This window comes from Solanum pennellii, chromosome 4, assembly GCF_001406875.1.
Source record: "Solanum pennellii chromosome 4, SPENNV200".
Lineage (NCBI taxonomy): Eukaryota > Viridiplantae > Streptophyta > Magnoliopsida > Solanales > Solanaceae > Solanum > Solanum pennellii.
The window spans coordinates 66,378,509-66,398,601 of NC_028640.1; the positions used below are offsets into that span (position 1 = coordinate 66,378,509).

Below are 20,093 nucleotides of genomic sequence, written 5' to 3' on the forward strand. Positions count from 1 at the left end.
TTTTTTTTTTTTTTGGGGGGGGGGGGGGTCCTTTGACTGAACGATCCTTAATCTACTGAAAAAATTTATGATTAAGAGGACACATGAACTATTAGGTTGAAAACATGCAAAACATTTGCTATTGTTTGTTAGGGGGCGGTGAGAAGGACAAGAATTCCAAACGACAGAGAAGAGGGAAAGGAAAAACAGCTTTCGGCATTGTTTAGCCTTGCAATATATGGTGCAGCTAGATTAAGATGAATGTCATACACAACAAGCAATTAAAACTCACAAATAGACACCTGATTCAAAAGAAGAGGTATAAGGTGCCTGAGGCTAAGAAGTTACAAAGATTAAAGAACTATAGGTTTTGTGTTCTCCACATATGAGTAAGTACGTCAAGAAGAAAGATGACTCGACAACAGGTAATTATACACTTAATTTAGGTTAGGTTAGAATAATAGTACGTCAATTTCAACATATCTGCTTAAATATTAGGGAAGTTTTTCATTAAAGCAGCTTCAAGAAGCTAGATGGACATTGAAGTCACTAAAGACGCATGCTGAAGTTGAAGAAACAGTTTTTCTGGAGGAAGAGAGGAGGAAAATATGGGCATGGATATTAGAACTTTTTATATTCCAAAGGAATTTAATTAGTGAATTAAAAGATTGTAGTGAACGGCAAATTGGTGAGGTTGTAACTGCTTTTATTCAATGATAAACAATTTAAAACAATTGTTACAAAGAAATCAAAACAATACATGTAAGCGTTATATTGTAAACCACTAGAAGGTTAGTGCTATGGAGCGAAACCAGAGGGGAGGTCTCTGAAATTATCCCTTACATTTATTAATATCAGAAACTCTGATCAGCCAAAGAGGTCACCATTGCTATTTACTGGTGATGGAGACACTGTCTTATTCTTAAAACAGCTTCAAAACTTAGCTGGATAAGAGGCTTCAGAATTGAAGGAAATGCCAGGGACACGTTAGAGGTTTTACACATTATATGCAGATGATACGTTAATATTGTGTGATGCAGAGAAGGAACAACTACAACATCTAAATATAATATGTAGAAATTTGAAGCCGTTAGTCAACATCACATAAACTTGGCCAAAAAACAGCATATTCTCAGCTCAATGAAGACTGTCAAATTTCTGAATTAGCCAACAACTGAGTGAATTGCCTGCAACATAATTGGGTCTTCCACTGTGCTCCAAGTACAAATACTGGAAGGTGAGGCAAGGAGTGATTAAGAACTGAAAAGCTAAGCTAGAACCCTGGAAGAAGACATCATTTGGCGGATGAATGACACTTATGAAAAGTGCTTTGGATGGAATCCCAACATAAGAATGGACTTCTCATGGGATGACAGCCAGGAGAGAAGATTCACTTGTTAAATGGCCTAATATCCTAAAGAAAAAGGGAAGGGGATTTTGAAAATCAGAAATTTAAGCATAGACAACAAGAGTTTACAATAAAACCTGCTAATGAGATTTGGGATGAGAAGGATGATCAGAAATACCCGATCCAGGGAATAAAAAGAAGGATGATATGGGGAAGTCCAACAGAGCTGACACGGTATGGAAGATCAATGGTGCTCCAAACCCGTGACAAGGTCATTTGGAAACACATTTATGGGTGAAGTTGAGCACTGACAGGGATGCAAATTGGAAATGGCATCACGAACAGAATTTCGCATGGTATATGGATAAACCATGCCCCCATTCAAGGAGATTTCCCAAAAATTTATCTCTGATATGTAAAGCTGCATAAAGTTGCAGAGACAGAATCTGGGTTCTGAGCTTAAGGAGACATATACAAAGATTTGGAGTTGGGAAGTATAACTCTTATGTTGGAAATACTAGAGAACATGCAACTTCTGGAAACAAAGACATACAGGGGAAGTGGAAATACAATAAAGATAGCACACTCTCGCTCATATTATCAGTGGTCAATGAAGAGTGGTAAAGATGAGCAATTCAGCTTGTTCAAAGACGATTTCCATACATATGATCCACCAAAAATCATATGTTTTGGATGGATGGTTACATAGTAAAATCTGTCTAAGGAGGAAAAGTGGATTCAAGTAATGTCACAGATACTTTTTGTGCAAAGATAGCCCTGAAACTGAAGAACTTTTGTTTTTTCTATTGCAAGGTAAAAAGGAAAAATGGAGCATTTCCTAAATCCTTGGGCATGCAATGGGTGGTTCCAAAGGAATCTCAGAGAACCAACACAGCAACACTGGCATGGCAAAGTATGAAGATAAAGGAAGAGCAGAGACACTTATGGAGGACCATCCCATAATACATTCTTTGAACTCTGTGGTTAGACAGCAACAATGATGTATAGAGTATGGGCCTACCCCTCTACACTTTTCCACTCAAATACTTAACTTGGGGTCTCCAATATCCATGTCATAGAGTACAACCCAGCAACCACTACATCCCATTTCCAGCCCAGTATAATAGAGAACCCCAAATCTTTAAGGTACTCAGAAATTCAAATTCAATCAAATGAAACACTGCATAAGTCAACTCTCCAAAACTTTAACTAAATTAGCCTAACTAACTTACAACAGTCGCGAGGCTCCACCAGTTAATTAATTGATTATTGGCAGATCTGTCACGCCAGGTAGACACCAGAAATATATACACCCACCTGTAGGACCCTTTTTTATCCTTTTAATTATATGGCTGTTCAATTTTCATGTCTTAAAACACTTGGCAAGAAGTAATATCCACCAACTATACAGATTAGTACTGAAGAAGTGAGCGATCACGTATGAGCTGAATTATGAATAATACTTAACTGTGGTTTGCCAATAAAACAGTATTTCCTCCGTCCCAATTTTAAAAAGGAACTCAATCCATTCTATCTTTTGAAGTAAAACTTTCAATAATTCAAACTACAAATTTCTGTCGTTTTGATAATTGTGATGTCCGGACCAGCTTGCACCTAATTCTAGAGGATACCTCCCACCAGCAAGTAATTCTGTTATTCAAATTTGAAATTCCGACACATGTTCTTCTCAACCAAAGTAACTTTTCAACAATCATTCTAACAGCTATCTCCTACTTACATTAATAGAATTTATAAGACAACAGCATCATCATAAGCTTTCCTAAGGATTGGCAATGAACACAAAAGTAAGGAGACTGACCTGGTGGCAGGATCAAGCTCCTTGAGCAAAGAATTATCAGGAAGCAGAACCTCAGAAACAGGAGTCTTCATAGCTTTCTCCTGATCAGCCAAACATTCCTCTCTAGCCAAAAATGCAACAATATCAAGAGAATTAAGAATACCCACAAACCTTTTCCGCCTCATCTCTGCATTCTCAATCATACCCTTTTGAGATCTCGTCTTCCACACTGGTATCCCACATTCCGTAGACTCCCCAATAGCCTTTATAGCCGCCTCCACTGTTTGTGTCTCCGTAAATTCAACTAACTCCGGTTTTCCCACTGTCAGATCCCCAACCACATGATACAAAAACACCGATGCCATTACAACTCAAATTGTAAAGAAGAAGAAAAAGGGGTTTAAAATTGTGTAAATTTCGCAAAGATCCGAATTTGAAGGGGGAAAAGGATTATGGGTCCTATAATAGAGAATGGAGGAAGATAAGGAGAAGATGAAAACGGGTAATGCGGAATCTGATAAGAGAAGAACTAATAGTAAAGTGAGATAAAGGTAGAAGATTGGCCATGGAAGCTGAGATTAACAAGGCAAATAAAATCAAGGCCCATGAAAACTTTGAACTAATTTTCTGGTAAAATTTTGGTTTAAGAGGCAAAGGAGAGAGGGAGGCAAAGGTCAAATAAGATTTGACATGTCTCAAATAATTGAGTGATCATACAAATTTTTAATATTATTGAGATATTTTCAATCAAGATGGCAAAAGATAACCACTATGAATTTATTGCATAGGAATTTAATTTCATGTGGATGATTTTGCAACACAAATTCCTACAACTTTCAATAATAATCAAACTCTCCTTTCATTGCACTATTGATTTTATTCTTAAGAGCGTTTTGTGATTCAATTTGAATCAGTTATTGGTTAAAACTAAAATTAAATCAATCTAATTGGTTTTTTAAAATTTTAAAATCAAACGAATAAAATAGTCGTCGATTTAGTTATTGTCGATTTGGTTTAATTTTTCTAGACTGAAAGTAATAAATTTTTTGAGAATATACATATCTCGATAGACATAAATACCTAGTACATGAACAACCCATGGAATAATTATTGTCGGTTAATACTAGAGTTATTATTACACGAACAACGTGATTCAAGTAGAAGAAAGGAATTTTTGGCCAAAAACATCCTTCAAGTATTTAGAAATAAGCAATTTTCATCGTCAAAAACCTAAAGGATCCTACAAAAACATAAGCAGTTCATGTGACTATCAACAAAAGTTTTCCTGCATAATTTCATTACTTGCTATATGAAGTTCCTGGAAAAAATATTTAAAATCTTACACATTATTACTTACGGAAATAAAAAAATGTTTGGAAGGTGTGAGGATACATGATCTGCTCTTTTTCTCATTTAGTAACGGAAAGAAGCTGGAGCTTAAATATCTTTACTTTTTCACTGTATTTAGATCCATAAAAATTTTAGACCAATGTGATATTGAAGTGATCAAAATATTGAGTATGTCTCGCATTTGAGTTTCTTTTGACATTATATAAAGCGAAAGTCTCCAACAAACGCCGCTTCTAGTATATTCAGTGGAGAAGAAACATATTTCAACTAATAATATTTTTCATAAAAAATACATGAAAAATAAATGAAAAAACTGTCAAATTAAAAGATTTTGCGTAATGCTAAACTCAATAATCAAAAAAGTTCACGACAATATTTTTAACGTATCTAAAAATAATAATTAGGAAAAAGACTTGATTTTTGTGGGATTTGTTAGTTTTCCGATAAATTCAAATAGAATGATGAAATTTTTTCACTTTTAAATACTTGGAGGATGTTTCGTGTTAACATTGATAATTTAAGGATGTAGTTTAAGGATGTTTCGTGTTAGTTTTGAGTATTGTTTAAGGATGATTTTGGCCAAAAACTCTAGAAGAAAGTGTGACTATCTTTATTTTAGGTAGGATAGGTAAAGACTAAAGTAATGGATTTTGATGGACTTGGACTTAGAATAGTTGAGCCAAAATTTAAGGGTTGGACTTGAAACAATGATAAAGTCAGACTTAAGTTAATTAAAATTTAGGCCAAACTCATAAACATATCCCTGAACTTATTGGGTATTTCCCCTCAGGTACATCAACTACGCCATTTTCATATTGAATCGTTGAATCACCCATAATTTGTTCTTTTTAAACACTGTTAACTGATTTTGATAGACTTTTCTATTGTAAATGTCTTCAATTATGTTCGTATTGTAATGAGTTTGATTGAAGGAATAAAGAAATGTGTGTTAGTCTCATTTGTGTTCTAATGTACTCAAATGACTTAAAGTAAAACACAATTATTCTCGAACATTTTCACTATCAATTGAACTAATGAGTTCTGGAACAACATATGTATCATCTATCAATACCCCTCATAAAATCTAGTTCCATATCAACAATGTTTAAAAGGAACAAAGTATGGGTGGCTCAATGATTCAATGGGAAAATAACATAGTTGAGGTACCTAAGGGGAAAAACCCAACAAGTTTAGGGATTTGTTTATGTACTTGACCTAAAATTTAACAAAACATTAATATTTTATTTATGAATAATACATACATACATATATATATATATATATATATATATATGGTTTATCGATTTCATTTGGTTATTTTGCGGTTGATTTTAAGTAAATCAAATCAAATGGTATCGGTTTTCAAAATAAAAATCAAACCAAATCAAATACCAATTTTTAATTGATTTGGTTCGAATTGCGATTCGGTTTTATATTTTAACCATAATATGAACAACCCATATCCTTGTTATATCAAATATATATTCTCCATCTTTCCAGCAATAGTTGTCCACTATTGACTTTGCGTACTTCTTTAAAAACTATAAATAAAAGGGTAGTCTTACTATATCACCTCTTGAATATAATAAATACAATGTCTTGAAAAATGTGATAGAAAAATGACTATAATTAATGATAAGGATAAATTGGAAACTAAGTGTAAAATTATCCTTTGATTTCATAAAGTAGAAAAGTATTGTTGGACAACGCAATATAGTATAGTGGACAACTAATGTTGGACAAGAGAGTAATACTTATATATTTTGCATATAATTTATTTTTTAATCAAGTTATTTATGACTTTTTCTTTAAGTTCATTAACATTATAAAAGGGAAAAGGGTAAAAAATGTTCTTAAACTATGTCAAAAGAACAAAAATGTTATCCGTTTAAGGTTTGGTCCGAAAATGTCGTTATCGTCAATACGTTAGCCGAAAATGTATGTCATGCTCCGAGCCTACACAGTGAACGTGGTCGGTATTCAAAAACGATTTTTGATTCTCAAGTAAACCCTTGATCTGGCTAACTACTTTGCAAAAGATTTACTCAAGAGATAACAAGCTTAGAAATGAAATTTAGAACATTCAAACTCAAGCAAATACTTAACTAAAATTGTCTGAAAATACTTAATTACAATAACAATAATACTTTGCAAAATAGTCTCAAAACATCTTAAACAAAAGAGAAATACTGAGAGACTCCTCAACTCTAACTATCTATGAAGCCTTTATAGTTCAACATGTATGTTGGGACAAGACCCACAACACCCTAAAAGGACTAAATTGAAGGGAAAAAAAGAGAAATCCTCTGGAATGCAAAGAGGCTCACCAAAGCTAAATGGAGTGTCAAATGATCTCAATGAAACGTCTGTTGATGATCCTGAATACCTGTAGCTGCATCATAATAATATACAAGTCGAATAACATCAATACATTGAATGTACGAGTATCTAAAGAAAACTGAATGTGTAGATAACTAAACTGATAATACTGGAAGAATACTCACCTCAACTCAACTCAATACAAAAGCAATAACAAAAAATGTAATGTTTAAAGCTCATAAATAAAGATATCAACTCAAGGATGTATATAAAAAAAATACAATAAGTTACTCTTTACTTTTAGGCCAGACATAAATGGATACCTAAACTTGTTGGGGTTTTTCCCTCAGGTACCTCAACTATGCTATTTTCTGATTAAATCATTGAACCACACATAATTTGTTCTTTTTAAACACCGCTGGCTGATGTGGAACCCGATTTTATGAGAGACATTGATAGAGGATACATATGTTGCTCCAGTACTCATTTTTCCAATTGATAGTTAAAATGTTCGAGAATAATTGTGTTTTATCCCAAGTCATTTGAACACATTAGAGAATAAATGAGACTAACACACAATTTATCTTCATTCCTTCAATCAAAATCATTACAATAAGAATACAATTAAAGACATGTACAATAGAAAAGCCGATCAAAATAAGTCAACAGTGTTTAAAAGGAATAAATTATGGGTAGTTCAATGATTCAATAGGAAAATGGCGTAGTTAAAGTACTAGGGGAAAAATCCAACAAGTTCAGGGATCTGTTTATGAGTTCAACCTTACTCTTATTTGGAAGATTCTCTAACTGTCAGTCATCACAATGAATTATATAATGATACAACGTCTCCTCACGCTGAAAGAACTATCGTATACCTTGTCAGTGTATAAAACACCTTAACTAAGTGGATCCACTAAGCTATGCTAGAAAACAATAAGGAGTTGTCTAAAAAGTACAATCATTTATCCATGTTGGCTACATAGTTTGTGATAAATATGAGTTGTCTGAACTCGTCCCCATATCGATGCTCACTATTATCTCAAATAAATATATATACTCTGCTCAACTAGAAATATTCTCTCTTTTTTGAGGTAATTACTCAAAATATCTCTTTTCAAAGAGCTAATAAAATATTTGAGCTCATAAACTCTTTTTAGAAATAAAAGTTTCTCCTTTCTCAATGTAAAAATGTTACCTTTAAGAATACTTAGTTTAAGGTTGTTGTTGGTTAAACTAGAACTCTCAATAGTAACTCCATATAACTCTTGAACTTCCCTTTAAACTCAAATTAGTTTTGAATATGCATTAAGACATGTGATTAAGATATGCATGGATTTTCAAAGGCAAATGAAGCATATGGGAGCTAATACAAGGAAGAAAAATGTGGCCACAACTTAAAGGAACCCATGCCGGATGGAATAAGGAAAATTGGCTTAGATATCCTTGGCATACTACTAGCGCAGGGCACCAGGCCCTGAACTTTGGATTTTGAAAAATCAAAAGGGTAAGATGAAATTATCTTTTTTTGTTGAAAATCAAGTTCTACAAGTCAAGATGAGTTCCTAGTTTAAAATCAATTAAAAATAAGAAAGAATCAAGTTCCAAATCATGAAAATATCAATTTTAAACCTTAAGGGAAAATTCCCAAAAATCCATATTGAAATCATGATTTGAGATGCTTTCGGAAGATAAAACTTGAAGAGATCCATAAGAAATTGATGAAGGCACTTACCCAAGTGAATATCCTCAAGAAACCCCGAAAATCATCCTCTAAGAAGCTCCCAAATGAGTAAAAAATGAAAGAAATGAGAAAAGAGAAGCCAAATCATTAATTCTGGCTTCGCAAACCTTCCCACGAATGCGACCTCCGCAGAGGTCCAGCTATGTGATAGCACCTCTATGACCCCTCGACACTCAAAGCACTAGATCACCCATGTTTGCGCCTCATATGCCCTCTTCTCTCTGCGAATGCACTAGGGGACCCGCGATCGCAGTCCATTTTGCACTAGATAGCAGAAAATCAGGAAAAAGACCTAAATTCAAGTCTCTGACCAGACCGTTGTAAATAATTTGAGGTTTGATAAAAATAAATTTGACATGTTACACCACTAAATTTGACATTTCAGACTTAATAAAATCGTCGAATTTTCGAAAAGAAATCAAATGATAAAATTACCTTCCCGAACCACTCTTAAGGCTTTAAAACTCAACTTCTTACCCTAAATACCTAAAACTCAACCTATGAAATCAGAAAACCTTACCAAGCACCTAACTTTCTCAAACTCGATGTTCCGGATGCTATGGAATTAACATAATTCCTATCGACGCTCAGAACTCAAAAAATCAACAAAAGTCAACTTTATCATCATTTCTCAACTTTAGAGGGGTTAAATCACCAAAAACACTTCGGATCACATCGGCGACCACTCCAATCATTTCCAAAACATAATCTAAGCTAAGGAAAAGTACAAAATGGTTATGTCATAGTTAAAAGCAACTTCACAAGAAATGAGATATTACAAAATCAAAAGAATTTTCTTGATTTTTAAAGCTTTTTTCGCCTTCATGAAACCTAGTTAAGGAAGTTCTTCATTTCAAGGAGAAAGTCTTAAGCTTCAACAGTCCAATTTGGTAAGAAACTCTAATCACATACAATAGACGTGATTTGTGGGATTGTGTTTTCATTTAATAACCATAATTCCTACATAGTTAGTTATTTAAATTACGAGTCAAATTTGTATAAAAAATCTAACGAGGTATACAAACACAATCAACATAGCCATATAAACTATAACTATGTTATGTAATTAGGAAAAATATAGCTAAGGAGGCTCATTATGTTTCAACTACTAGTGGTTTGTGAAATTTTCACATACTATAAATAGGAACATGAGATGTGATATATGATTCACAAGAGGATCAACACGGTCGACTAGAATTTGGATCTTCGTAAGGAAAAAAGATGCAGAGTGCAATATGAGTACCAAAACAATGGGTACACAATAACATCATCGATCGACCAAGCTCGAGATTTCAAAAGCATCATAAAATGCAAATAAGTAAAACGATAAGTAAGTTAGATATGAGAGAACAATAGTCGTAAAATAAATCTTGTCACATAGGGAGAGTCTAAGATCGAATTCAAGAAATATAAGCTAAATAAAACCTAATTGGACCTGCATAATCTTGAAGGTGCACATAAGAGACGAGATAAATGACATTAACACGACTAGACTCCTATAAGACCGACAAGTACACATGAGGGCTAATATTAAGAAAGAACAATATCAAACATCAACCATAAACTCAATCAAGGACTACGCAGAACCTGACATTTGAAATAGTCACGAAGAAGGTATAGCTCATCCTAGAATCTTACATCAGGATTGGCACAACGAAGGTTAGCCTCTTCCAAAATCTTACACTGGAAGGTCCGGTCATTCATGAAACCTGAGATCGGCATACCATACAAACCTAGGTTCTTCTTAGAATCTTTCATCGAAATAACTAGTCCTTCTCTGAAGCTTACATCGAAAAGTCACAACAAGACTAAACATCTCTTGAAATCTTACATCAGAATAACACTAAGAACCTAACTTCTCCCGAAATCTTACATCGGAATAGTCACACCTCCCAAGATATTACAACAGATGGCCACCACATAAGAGATGATCCTTCCCAAAATCTTACAGCATAAAGATCCAGTCACACAAAAACAAAAACAATCATCTAAGACAAAATTAAGCACCGAAAAAACCATAAGTAGATAATACTGATAACAAAAGGGGTTTCTGAAGTTCCAAGTCCAACATGAAGGGTCAAAACTAACCCATAAATGAATTGCACGGGACAACGAGGCTAAAGTCTAACGCACACACTAGCCAAACCTAGGCTAAGGCTAAGTAATAACAAGACCATCGTAACACATACATAAATTAGAAAAGCATAATCATTAATAGAAGCAAGAATATGTAATATGATAGCCGAATAAACCTGATATAAGTCTGACAAAGCAATAGGGATATCCACAAGAATTATACTAGCTAACCCGACCCAAAAAACTAGATATTCATTATACCAGAACAATCAACGAGCTGAGTCTAGGATTAGTAAGTTGTAGCCTACATCAAAGTCGATCATGCGCACTCCAAATTCACTATAATAAGGCTTTACCTTTTCGAGCAGCCTCCAAATGATGTCACACTATCAATTTTAGTGATCTACACGTCGACTGAGAGAATCAATACCCATGTTGCCATAAAGAATCTCGAGCCCAAAATGCAGTAAAAAATGATCCCGTTGGACCAGACATGAGAATCACAAGTTGACTCCACTAATAGGTAGGCACCAGCTCAAGGAACTTATGCCCCAAAGATATGCACAATATAGCTTGAACAAGGTTTAAAATATCCTATCAACAAGAAGCTAGCTCAAGAAGACACCATTAAAGAATCGAAAAGAAGGGATTCGATAAGAACTTACAACACAAACACAATACAAACTGACCCATAACATAACCACAACCAATGCCCCGAAAATTCCCAACAATTAATAGAGCTGACACTTACTTATCGCGATCGCAGTGCCTTAAAAGCCACAAGATACCAAAAAATGAGCTTAGAAACCCAGTGACCAAAATCGACGTTCCGAAGATAACAAAATCATAAGAATAGCATTATGAGATTATTTACCAAAAGTTGACTGTAGTCAAACATCTAAATTTTAAAAGCTCTATAATAACAAACTTACACACAAAAAATCAAACGAACTGCTTGGTGACCAACCTGTCAATTCTAGCAATTCATAAATCACCTGGAGGTAGTTATAGAAAATCTCTAAATGCTGAAAGTACCAAACATAGAGAACATGACCTTTTTAGGGCCCTGGCTAGTCATATTAGTATGAAGTTCATATTTGTGTATGTGAAAAGAAGTATAAATATCTTCATTTACCAAACACTCACTAATAAGTATTTAATCTTCAGAATTAATAACCATCACATGACATATAAGCTACTAATACATTTCTTCCCAAAGCAATTTCGCCACCAAATGTGTTGCATTTGGAATTTTCTAATATTTCTTCTTTTTTTTAAAAAAAAAAAAAGGTTCACACACTTTATGACACAGAATCAAGATATATATATATAAAAAAATAGATATTACATGAAAAAAATTGTGATTGATATGAAATTTTCTTATTAAAGACCAATAGAGACATAACAGTTATAATTGTGCCCAAATTTTAAAGTTTTTATTAAGGCATCTTAGTTTTGGTGTATATAAAAGTAACATAAGTTACTAAACACCTTATTCTAACAATGTATCATATTCTAGTTAGCAATTTCTTTGAATTCTAATATGAGTATTTCATTCTGACATGAATTAATATTATGATTAGATGTTTTTCTGAGAAGATAAGTTTTGTATAAATAAATATCATTGTTGTAATTTATACTAGCAAAGAATGTTCATAGGATGCAGAGCCTAATAAGATATCAATTTATTTTTTAGAGCGTCGATTTGAGTCATGACACACACACAAAAAAAAGATCACAAGTTCAAAGGAGCTAACAATATATAAGTAGGCTAAAATTTAAAAGACATATTAAAGAAAGTTTATTATTATTTTCTAGATAAAATAATAATATTTATTTTACTTCAATGACATGCAAAATAATTTTTAAACTAAGACGCAAAACATGAAATATGCAAGAAATCCCAACCTCTGAAGACACACATATCAATTTAGATGGATCAATTTTACTTTTTAAACGTACAAATTATCACAATCTACAAAAATAAGTTATATATAGTCATAATTATTGGCCTAGGTGTCAGAAAGTCTTTTATTTCATCAACACTCACGTACTCAAAACAAAATTACTACTTAATCTCGTGCCAAAATTGCTAGTATCAAACAAATAAAAAGGAAAAAATTTCACAATTATACAATTACCTAGCTTACATTGCAAAAATATAGACTAAAACATACATTACAGAATCTTAAGCCCAAATCACAATCCAATATACAACATTATACATCCGGTATACAATATTATACAAAAAAATTATAATTTTTTTTTATAATAATATTTAAAAACTCGATACAAATTATTATACCCTCAATGATATATTATACAATATTTTAAGAGGTATTTATATACACCATATATAATAATACACAATATTATATCTAGGTTGAGTGAGATGATCATGAGGTTGGGATTAAATCTATCTAGGGATATTCAGACTGCTTGGGGTTGATTTTGTATTGTGTTACTATTTTTAGTCCAAGAACAACCTAAAAGCTTCACAACAAGGGAGGATTTAGATTTCAAATTTGATTTGAGGTAGGTGATGGTTGAGTTGTTTCTCAAGGTACGTTATGTGTGCAGGTTAATTGTTTCATTAGTAATGCTTGTACAATACATGGTTAGAATACATGGTTAGGGAGTAAAAAGGGATGTATATGAAATGGTATGGTATTGTCAATCTCATAAAATGATTTTGTCTTAATTGCTTGTGATCTTACAAGTGTAGTTGTAATCATTGTGTGCCTAATTGTGTGATGTCTGCGATTCTCAGTCGGCTCGAATAATCACGCCTGGTATAGATTACCAGTTGGCTTGGATATCATATCCAATATAGAGTATCTATTAATTGGCTCGTGTAGACACTTGATACATATTTTATATCGATTAGTTCGGATATACACCTGGTACGTGTTATAGTGTTCTGTGCATTGATTGCAAGAATGAACCGGATTTAGTCATTGTTAAGTTGTTGGACATGTATCATGTGACTTTTAAATCAGATTGAGGACTAGGAGTCTTACGTTATCTTATTTTACTATGTTATAGTTACTTGTTCATATTTTTTGAACTAGAAGTAGACGATGATCCTAAAAGTATTCTATCATTTTCATCTACTAATACTACATTTGCTCTTCTTTTATTGAGTACAAAACATATTCCAACGGCTGACCCACGTTTCCTGAATCTAAGTGTGGGTTGCTTCTTCTGGACTACCATGGATTCATCTCTCCTTTATCAGTTTCGTGAATTTATATTTCATTTGCTTAGATACACGACTTTTAGATTTTAGGGAAAGTAATCTTCGATTGTTTCATATAATGATTTTAGATATGAATTTCTTGACTTCAATTAATAAGACTATTATTGTAGTTATTTAGTGGTTGTTCCACTGGGTTTTACAGTGAGTACCCCTCTCACGACGGTTAAGATCATGCTACACGCGTATTATGAGTTATGAGGTGTTACATGACTTAACCGAACCGTATCAAATCTAAATGTTTTTTTCAAATTTTATTTACAAAAATAAAACTGCAAGTTTCTTTATAAACTTATAATAGTATCAAATGTTTAGGCAAAATTTTAATCTTATACCAATAAATAAAAAATTATTAAATCACACTGAATAATTAATTTATATGTGTAAAATATATTTTGTATATACATTTTAAAAATAATGAAACATTAAAGTTTGCCTTGGGCCTGGAAACGCTAAATAACACTTATTAGTAAGCTATAAAATATTTCAATGATCTTGAATAGCAAATTGTAAAGTATATTAGATGATTTCAATTTGTATAACTTAAGTTTCTCTTATTGGATACTTAGGGCCCATTTGGCTTATCTTTAAGAAAATAGTTTTTTAAAGAACAAATTACACGACTAAGCAAACATATATTACTAGTAAATTAACTAACTTAACTATAGTTAGAATTAATTATCACTCACAACTTTTTTTAGCTAAATTATATGCACCTCTTCCTCTCTCCTCTCTTATATATATATATAAATAAAAATTATATATATACATATACTATAATATCACAAATACACATACAATTCGTTTCCGTTCCCTGTCTGTCCTCTTTCACTTGCTTCTCTCCTCCCTCTCCCAATCTAGCTCATCTCTCTCCTATCTATCATATTCTCTCTCGCCAAATATACAAATACATATGTATACTGGTTACTACTGAATGATATATACATATATATATATATACATATATATATATATATATATATATATATATGTATATATATATATATACACACACACACACACACAATTCAACAGATATACAAATACAATATACCTCTCTCCTCTTTTTGTCTTCTCTCTCGCCTCTCCCAATCTCCCTCATTTCTCTCCTCCCTTTAAAATGTAGCTATGAATCGTAATTATCAAACTATAACTATGCAGCCTAATTAAGTTATTTTTAGCGACTATTTGTGAAATTTCCTCTTTTTTAAAATTAGTTCTTAAAAATCAATCTTTAATAACTTTTAAGTTAAAAAATAAAAAAATAAAAATACCTACTTTAACTTTTTTAAAATAGTTTTTAAACTATCGAAATATTCTTGACGGCTAAAAACTATTTTTAACCTAAGCCAAACACCCTCTTGAATCTTAGTAAGTTCTTGAGTCATATCATGATTAATTTATTTCCACTCTTCAGCTTTTCATTTTCCCTTAATTTTGTTTTACATTACTATTCCCTTCGTCCGGTATTATTTGTCATAAGTTCTATTTTTAAAGTCAAACTATAAAAATTTTGACTAACATTTTAAGATGAATTGTTTCATCATATTAATATGCAAAAAATTATAATTTATAGTACTTTTCATATAGTTTTAGAATATCTAATTTTTTTGTTTAAAATATCGAATTAATGTGATCTAATTTATCTTTGCAAATTAGTCAAATTGACTTTCAATAAGCTCAACATGACAAACAATTCCGGACGGAGAAAGTATTAATGTGATACATCTGTATTCTTATCGTTTTTTTATGCACATTAATTCATCACTTTTTAAATAGTAAAAGTATTTAGATATATAGTTTTTGCAAAAATATTATGACGTTATAAAATAAACTTGAAAATTAATCGAATCAAACTAATACCAAAGAAATCATAATAATAGTTAAATATTATAAAATAAATAACTATAAAATCAATATTATGTGAATTTAATAAAATAATCGATTGAACCGTATCATCGACAACTCGAAAGTGAAAGGAAGAAGAGCATAATTGTTTGATATGGTTTCACACGCTCACTTACACATAATAAAGGCTCTCTTTAAAGAGAATTTGAAAAAGAAAAGAAAAGTGAAGTTGTCTACTTTACTTTAGTTTTACACTTCTCCAGGCACACCAAACACCTTTTGCCCCTCTCTCTCTCTCTTTTTTTTCATTGGGAGTGTTTTTTTTTTTTAAAAAAATTTGTTTTCTTTTCTTTTTTCAAAGAGGTATATTTCGTGTTTATAATATTGGGAGTACCAAAATGCTATTACTAGTATATGAAATGACAATTAGTACTTCTATTATACTCTCTCCGTTACTTTTTACTTGTCTGTTTCTTTTTATAATTTTTCCTAATTACTTATTCATTTTGATAAATTAAGAAATGATAAAATTTTTATCTATATTCTCAATTAAATGACTAATTATTTTGAAAAATATAAAATTTTTCATTCATCTCATACCAACTACGTCATTAATTATTTTTTTAATAAATATGTCAATTCAAAAGTGAATAAGTGAAAAGAGAGAGAGAATAATTATCCTGTGATATAGTGAATACAATATTCAAAATCAGGTTATGGTAAAATTCATAATGGGAAGTACTTTTATATAATGAGGCCATACAATGAGAAAATATTCAAATTAGGGAAAACACATAAATTACCTCCTAAAATTGTTTTTGAAAAATCGGTTATACGTTTAAATTATTATGACAATCTATTACATATCTAATTTTATTCAAAGTGATATTAATATTCACTCGAACACAAAATCAATAGCGCTATTATTGATGAAAGATAATAAATATTTTGTAAAATTAGTTAAAGCACGCAATGACGAGTTCAAACACACACTCATAAAAAATATAGAGTGTGTGCCTCTCAATAAAATAAGTAGTACTAAAAATGAAAACAAGAAACAAGAAAGAATGTTGGTTCTTTAGTGGTGACTCTCAATGAAGTACCTACTTTCAGCTTACTCTCTCTACACTCTCTACTACTGCTACTCAGTACTGATTCCTTTCACACACACTGTGCCCTGTAAACCCTGTCCAGGGACCCCCCATTTCCCCTTTCCCCTTTCTCCTTCCTTCATTAGCTTACCTCCAACACAAACACTAATCTTTTTTACACCTCTACCTTACCTCCATGGCAGAATCACTTGTTGAACCTTGTACAACCTCTTATTCCCTTAAAGTTTCAATCTTTATCCTATTCTTCTTGATTTTCCCTTTCTTGAACCCATTTTCATCTGCATTTCCTCTTTCTCATGATACTAATGCAACTGGGGTTGTCAATCTTGAAACAGAAGAGGACATGGGTTTGCTTTTGTTCTTCAAGTTACAGTTTCAAGAAACCCCTTTATCAAGCTGGGATGTTAGTGTTCCTCTGTCAAACTGGACTGGTGTTACCCGGTCTAACCAGACAGGGCGGGTCACTGGACTTAACCTCACAAGGTTTAACTTGTCAGGACAGGTTCATCCTTGTTTGTGTAATCTTACTTTTCTTGAAACCCTTGTGTTGTCTCATAATAGCTTTAACAATTCAATACCTTCTTGTTTATGGAAGTTGTGGAGTCTTAAGACCTTAGATCTTAGCTATAATATGTTTACTCTTCTTGTTCCTAGTACATTTGCAGCAGCTATGAGTAAGTTAATTGAGCTTGACCTTAGTCATAACATGTTGAGTGGTGAAATCCCAATGTGGATAGGGAATGTCTCAATGTCACTTGAAAAACTCAACTTGGGGTTTAATAGTTTTCATGGGGATATACCTAAGAGCTTGTTGAATTTGATGTCTTTGAAGTATCTTGATTTGTCTCATAATAGTTTGATGGGAAATGTGGGTGATTTTAACCAAGAATTGGTCACACTTAATCTTGAGTCTAATTTGTTATCGGGTACTTTGCCTTGTTTATATTCGTCAAGAGAATCACTTACACTTCTTAATTTAGCAAACAATTCGATTCTCGGAGGTATACCAACGTGTATATCGAGTCTTGGGGGTTTGACACAGCTCAACTTGTCACATAATGAATTACGATATGGTATCTCGCCTAGACTGGTTTTTTCAGAGAGGTTATGTTTGTTGGACTTGAGTTATAATGAGCTATCAGGAAAGATTCCAAGTAGGATTGTCGAGGCATCGGACAAGTCTGGACTACTACTTCTTGACCTGTCTCACAATCAGTTCTCTGGTAATATTCCTGTAACGATAACAGAATTGAAGAGCTTGCAAGCATTGTTTCTGTCTTATAATCTTCTTGTGGGCGAAATACCAGAAAGGATTGGTAATTTGACCTATCTACAGGTGATTGATCTCTCACATAACTTCCTCACTGGCTCGATTCCTTTGAACATCGTAGGATGTTTCCAACTACTGGCGCTGATACTAAACAGTAATAATCTTTCTGGGGAGATTCAGCCAGTGCTTGACGCGTTGGATAGTCTAAAGATATTTGATATAGGAAACAACAAGATTTCTGGTGAGATCCCACTGACATTGGCAGGCTGCAAGTCGTTGGAAGTTGTTGACTTAAGCTCTAACAATCTCTCAGGATCTCTAAATGATGCAATAACCAAATGGTCGAACCTCAAATTCCTCTCCCTTGCTAGGAACAAGTTCAGTGGATCTCTGCCAAGTTGGTTGTTTACATTTCAGGCTATTCATACTCTGGATTTTTCTGGAAACAAATTCTCAGGATATATACCAGATGGTAACTTTAACACTAGTCCAAATTTCTACAACGGCGACATTAGGAAAACCATTCCTGCAGTACCATCAATTTCAGCTCGAAGCCTGGATATCAAACTTTTACTCGTTGCTGATGAAACTAGTTTGAGCTTCAAGTATAACCTCACAACCACAATTGGAATTGATCTGTCTGACAATTTGCTTCATGGTGAAATTCCAGAAGGTCTGTTCGGATTACATGGTCTGGAGTACCTTAACTTGTCATACAATTTTCTTAATGGTCCAGTTCCAGGGAGTTTAGGGAAGTTGCAGAAGCTAAAGGCACTTGATTTGTCACACAATTCTTTATCTGGCCACATCCCTGAAAACATTACTTCCCTCAGAAATTTGACAGTTTTAAATCTTTCATATAATTGTTTCTCTGGTGTTATTTCGACAAAACGAGGTTATTGGAAATTTCCTGGAGCTTTTGCTGGCAATCCAGACTTGTGTATGGAATCATCTGGTAATGTCTGTCAAAGAACTTTGCCTGTAAAGCCAGGGAAGAAATTTGAAGAGGAAATGGAAGAGGGACCATTATCAGTTTGGATTTTCTGTATAAGTGCTTTAGTTAGCTTCTATGTTGGCGTTGTCGTTTTATTTTGTTCATCTCGAACAAGAAGCTGTATTCTGCAAACAAAAAATTTAGCAAGTTGAAAGTGATAAGTGATCACATTGTACAGCAACTTATGAATTGTATCATATAGCAAAACTACTTCAAGCATATCTTGTTTACTGACCAGCCCTTTATTTTTTTTAAACTAGTTAACAATGCTTCATGTTGATTTTAGTTAGTTGAATGTGATATTTCAATATGCCTCAGAACAGTTGAATGTTGATTTTTTGCTGTGTGATACTTTCAATGGAATAGTTTTTCTATGGCTTTGTCTATTTGAGTTTACCACACCATCAAGAACATGCAGAATGCATAGATCGATTAATTCAGATTCATGTTGTGTAAAGCCTATTAAAGGGAAACCCGCTCCTTACCAAGTCATCGATCTTCAAGATTCATATTCCTACATTGCCTCAATATAATAAACAAACATAGTGACCATTTTCGAGCTAGATTCCAAGCATGTGAATTATCTCATTATCAAATTGTTTGGTCTTCAAGAATGAACTTATTATCTTCTTTTTGTAGTGCCATGGAATCTATTCCTTTTAAGTGTTACAGAAAGAATTTGTCCTAATCCATGGAATAATTGGGTGGTAGTAGTGATTAAGTAATCAAAATTCTATAATGTATGTGAAAAAGTAGAAAGAATAGATTCCTCACCATCATGTTATACAAGGCAGTAGTGATCAAAGTTGCTATAATGTATATTGCAATGCTGAAATAACAAGACAAAAAACATTTCTACGATTCCTTTCTTAACGTTCATTTTCACATTTACATGTCCTTTTAAGAAATCAGGGGTATTCCTCAATTTTTTGTGCGTATTAACCAATGGATCTGACACCGAAGCACCCAAAAATTTTTCCCCAAAAAGTTTATGAGGACCTA

General features: G+C 32.8%; 2 protein-coding genes across 2 annotated transcripts in view; one reads left to right on the forward strand and one right to left on the reverse strand.

Annotated features, from left to right (window-relative positions):
* LOC107018126 (CBS domain-containing protein CBSX6) overlaps positions 1-3,838 on the reverse strand; it is a 6,843-nt gene extending 3,005 nt beyond the window's left edge. The window contains exon 1 of the mRNA XM_015218512.2: positions 3,147-3,838. Coding sequence (XP_015073998.1) covers positions 3,147-3,490 — 344 coding nt within the window. The 5' untranslated portion in view covers positions 3,491-3,838. The remainder of the gene's footprint in view (positions 1-3,146) is intronic.
* Positions 3,839-17,002: 13,164 nt separating this feature from the next.
* LOC107016126 (leucine-rich repeat receptor-like protein CLAVATA2) lies at positions 17,003-19,243 on the forward strand. Its single transcript, NM_001323437.1, has one exon. It carries the CDS (start codon positions 17,003-17,005, stop codon positions 19,241-19,243), a length of 2,241 nt encoding a protein of 746 aa, NP_001310366.1.
* The last annotated feature ends 850 nt before the right edge of the window (positions 19,244-20,093 follow it).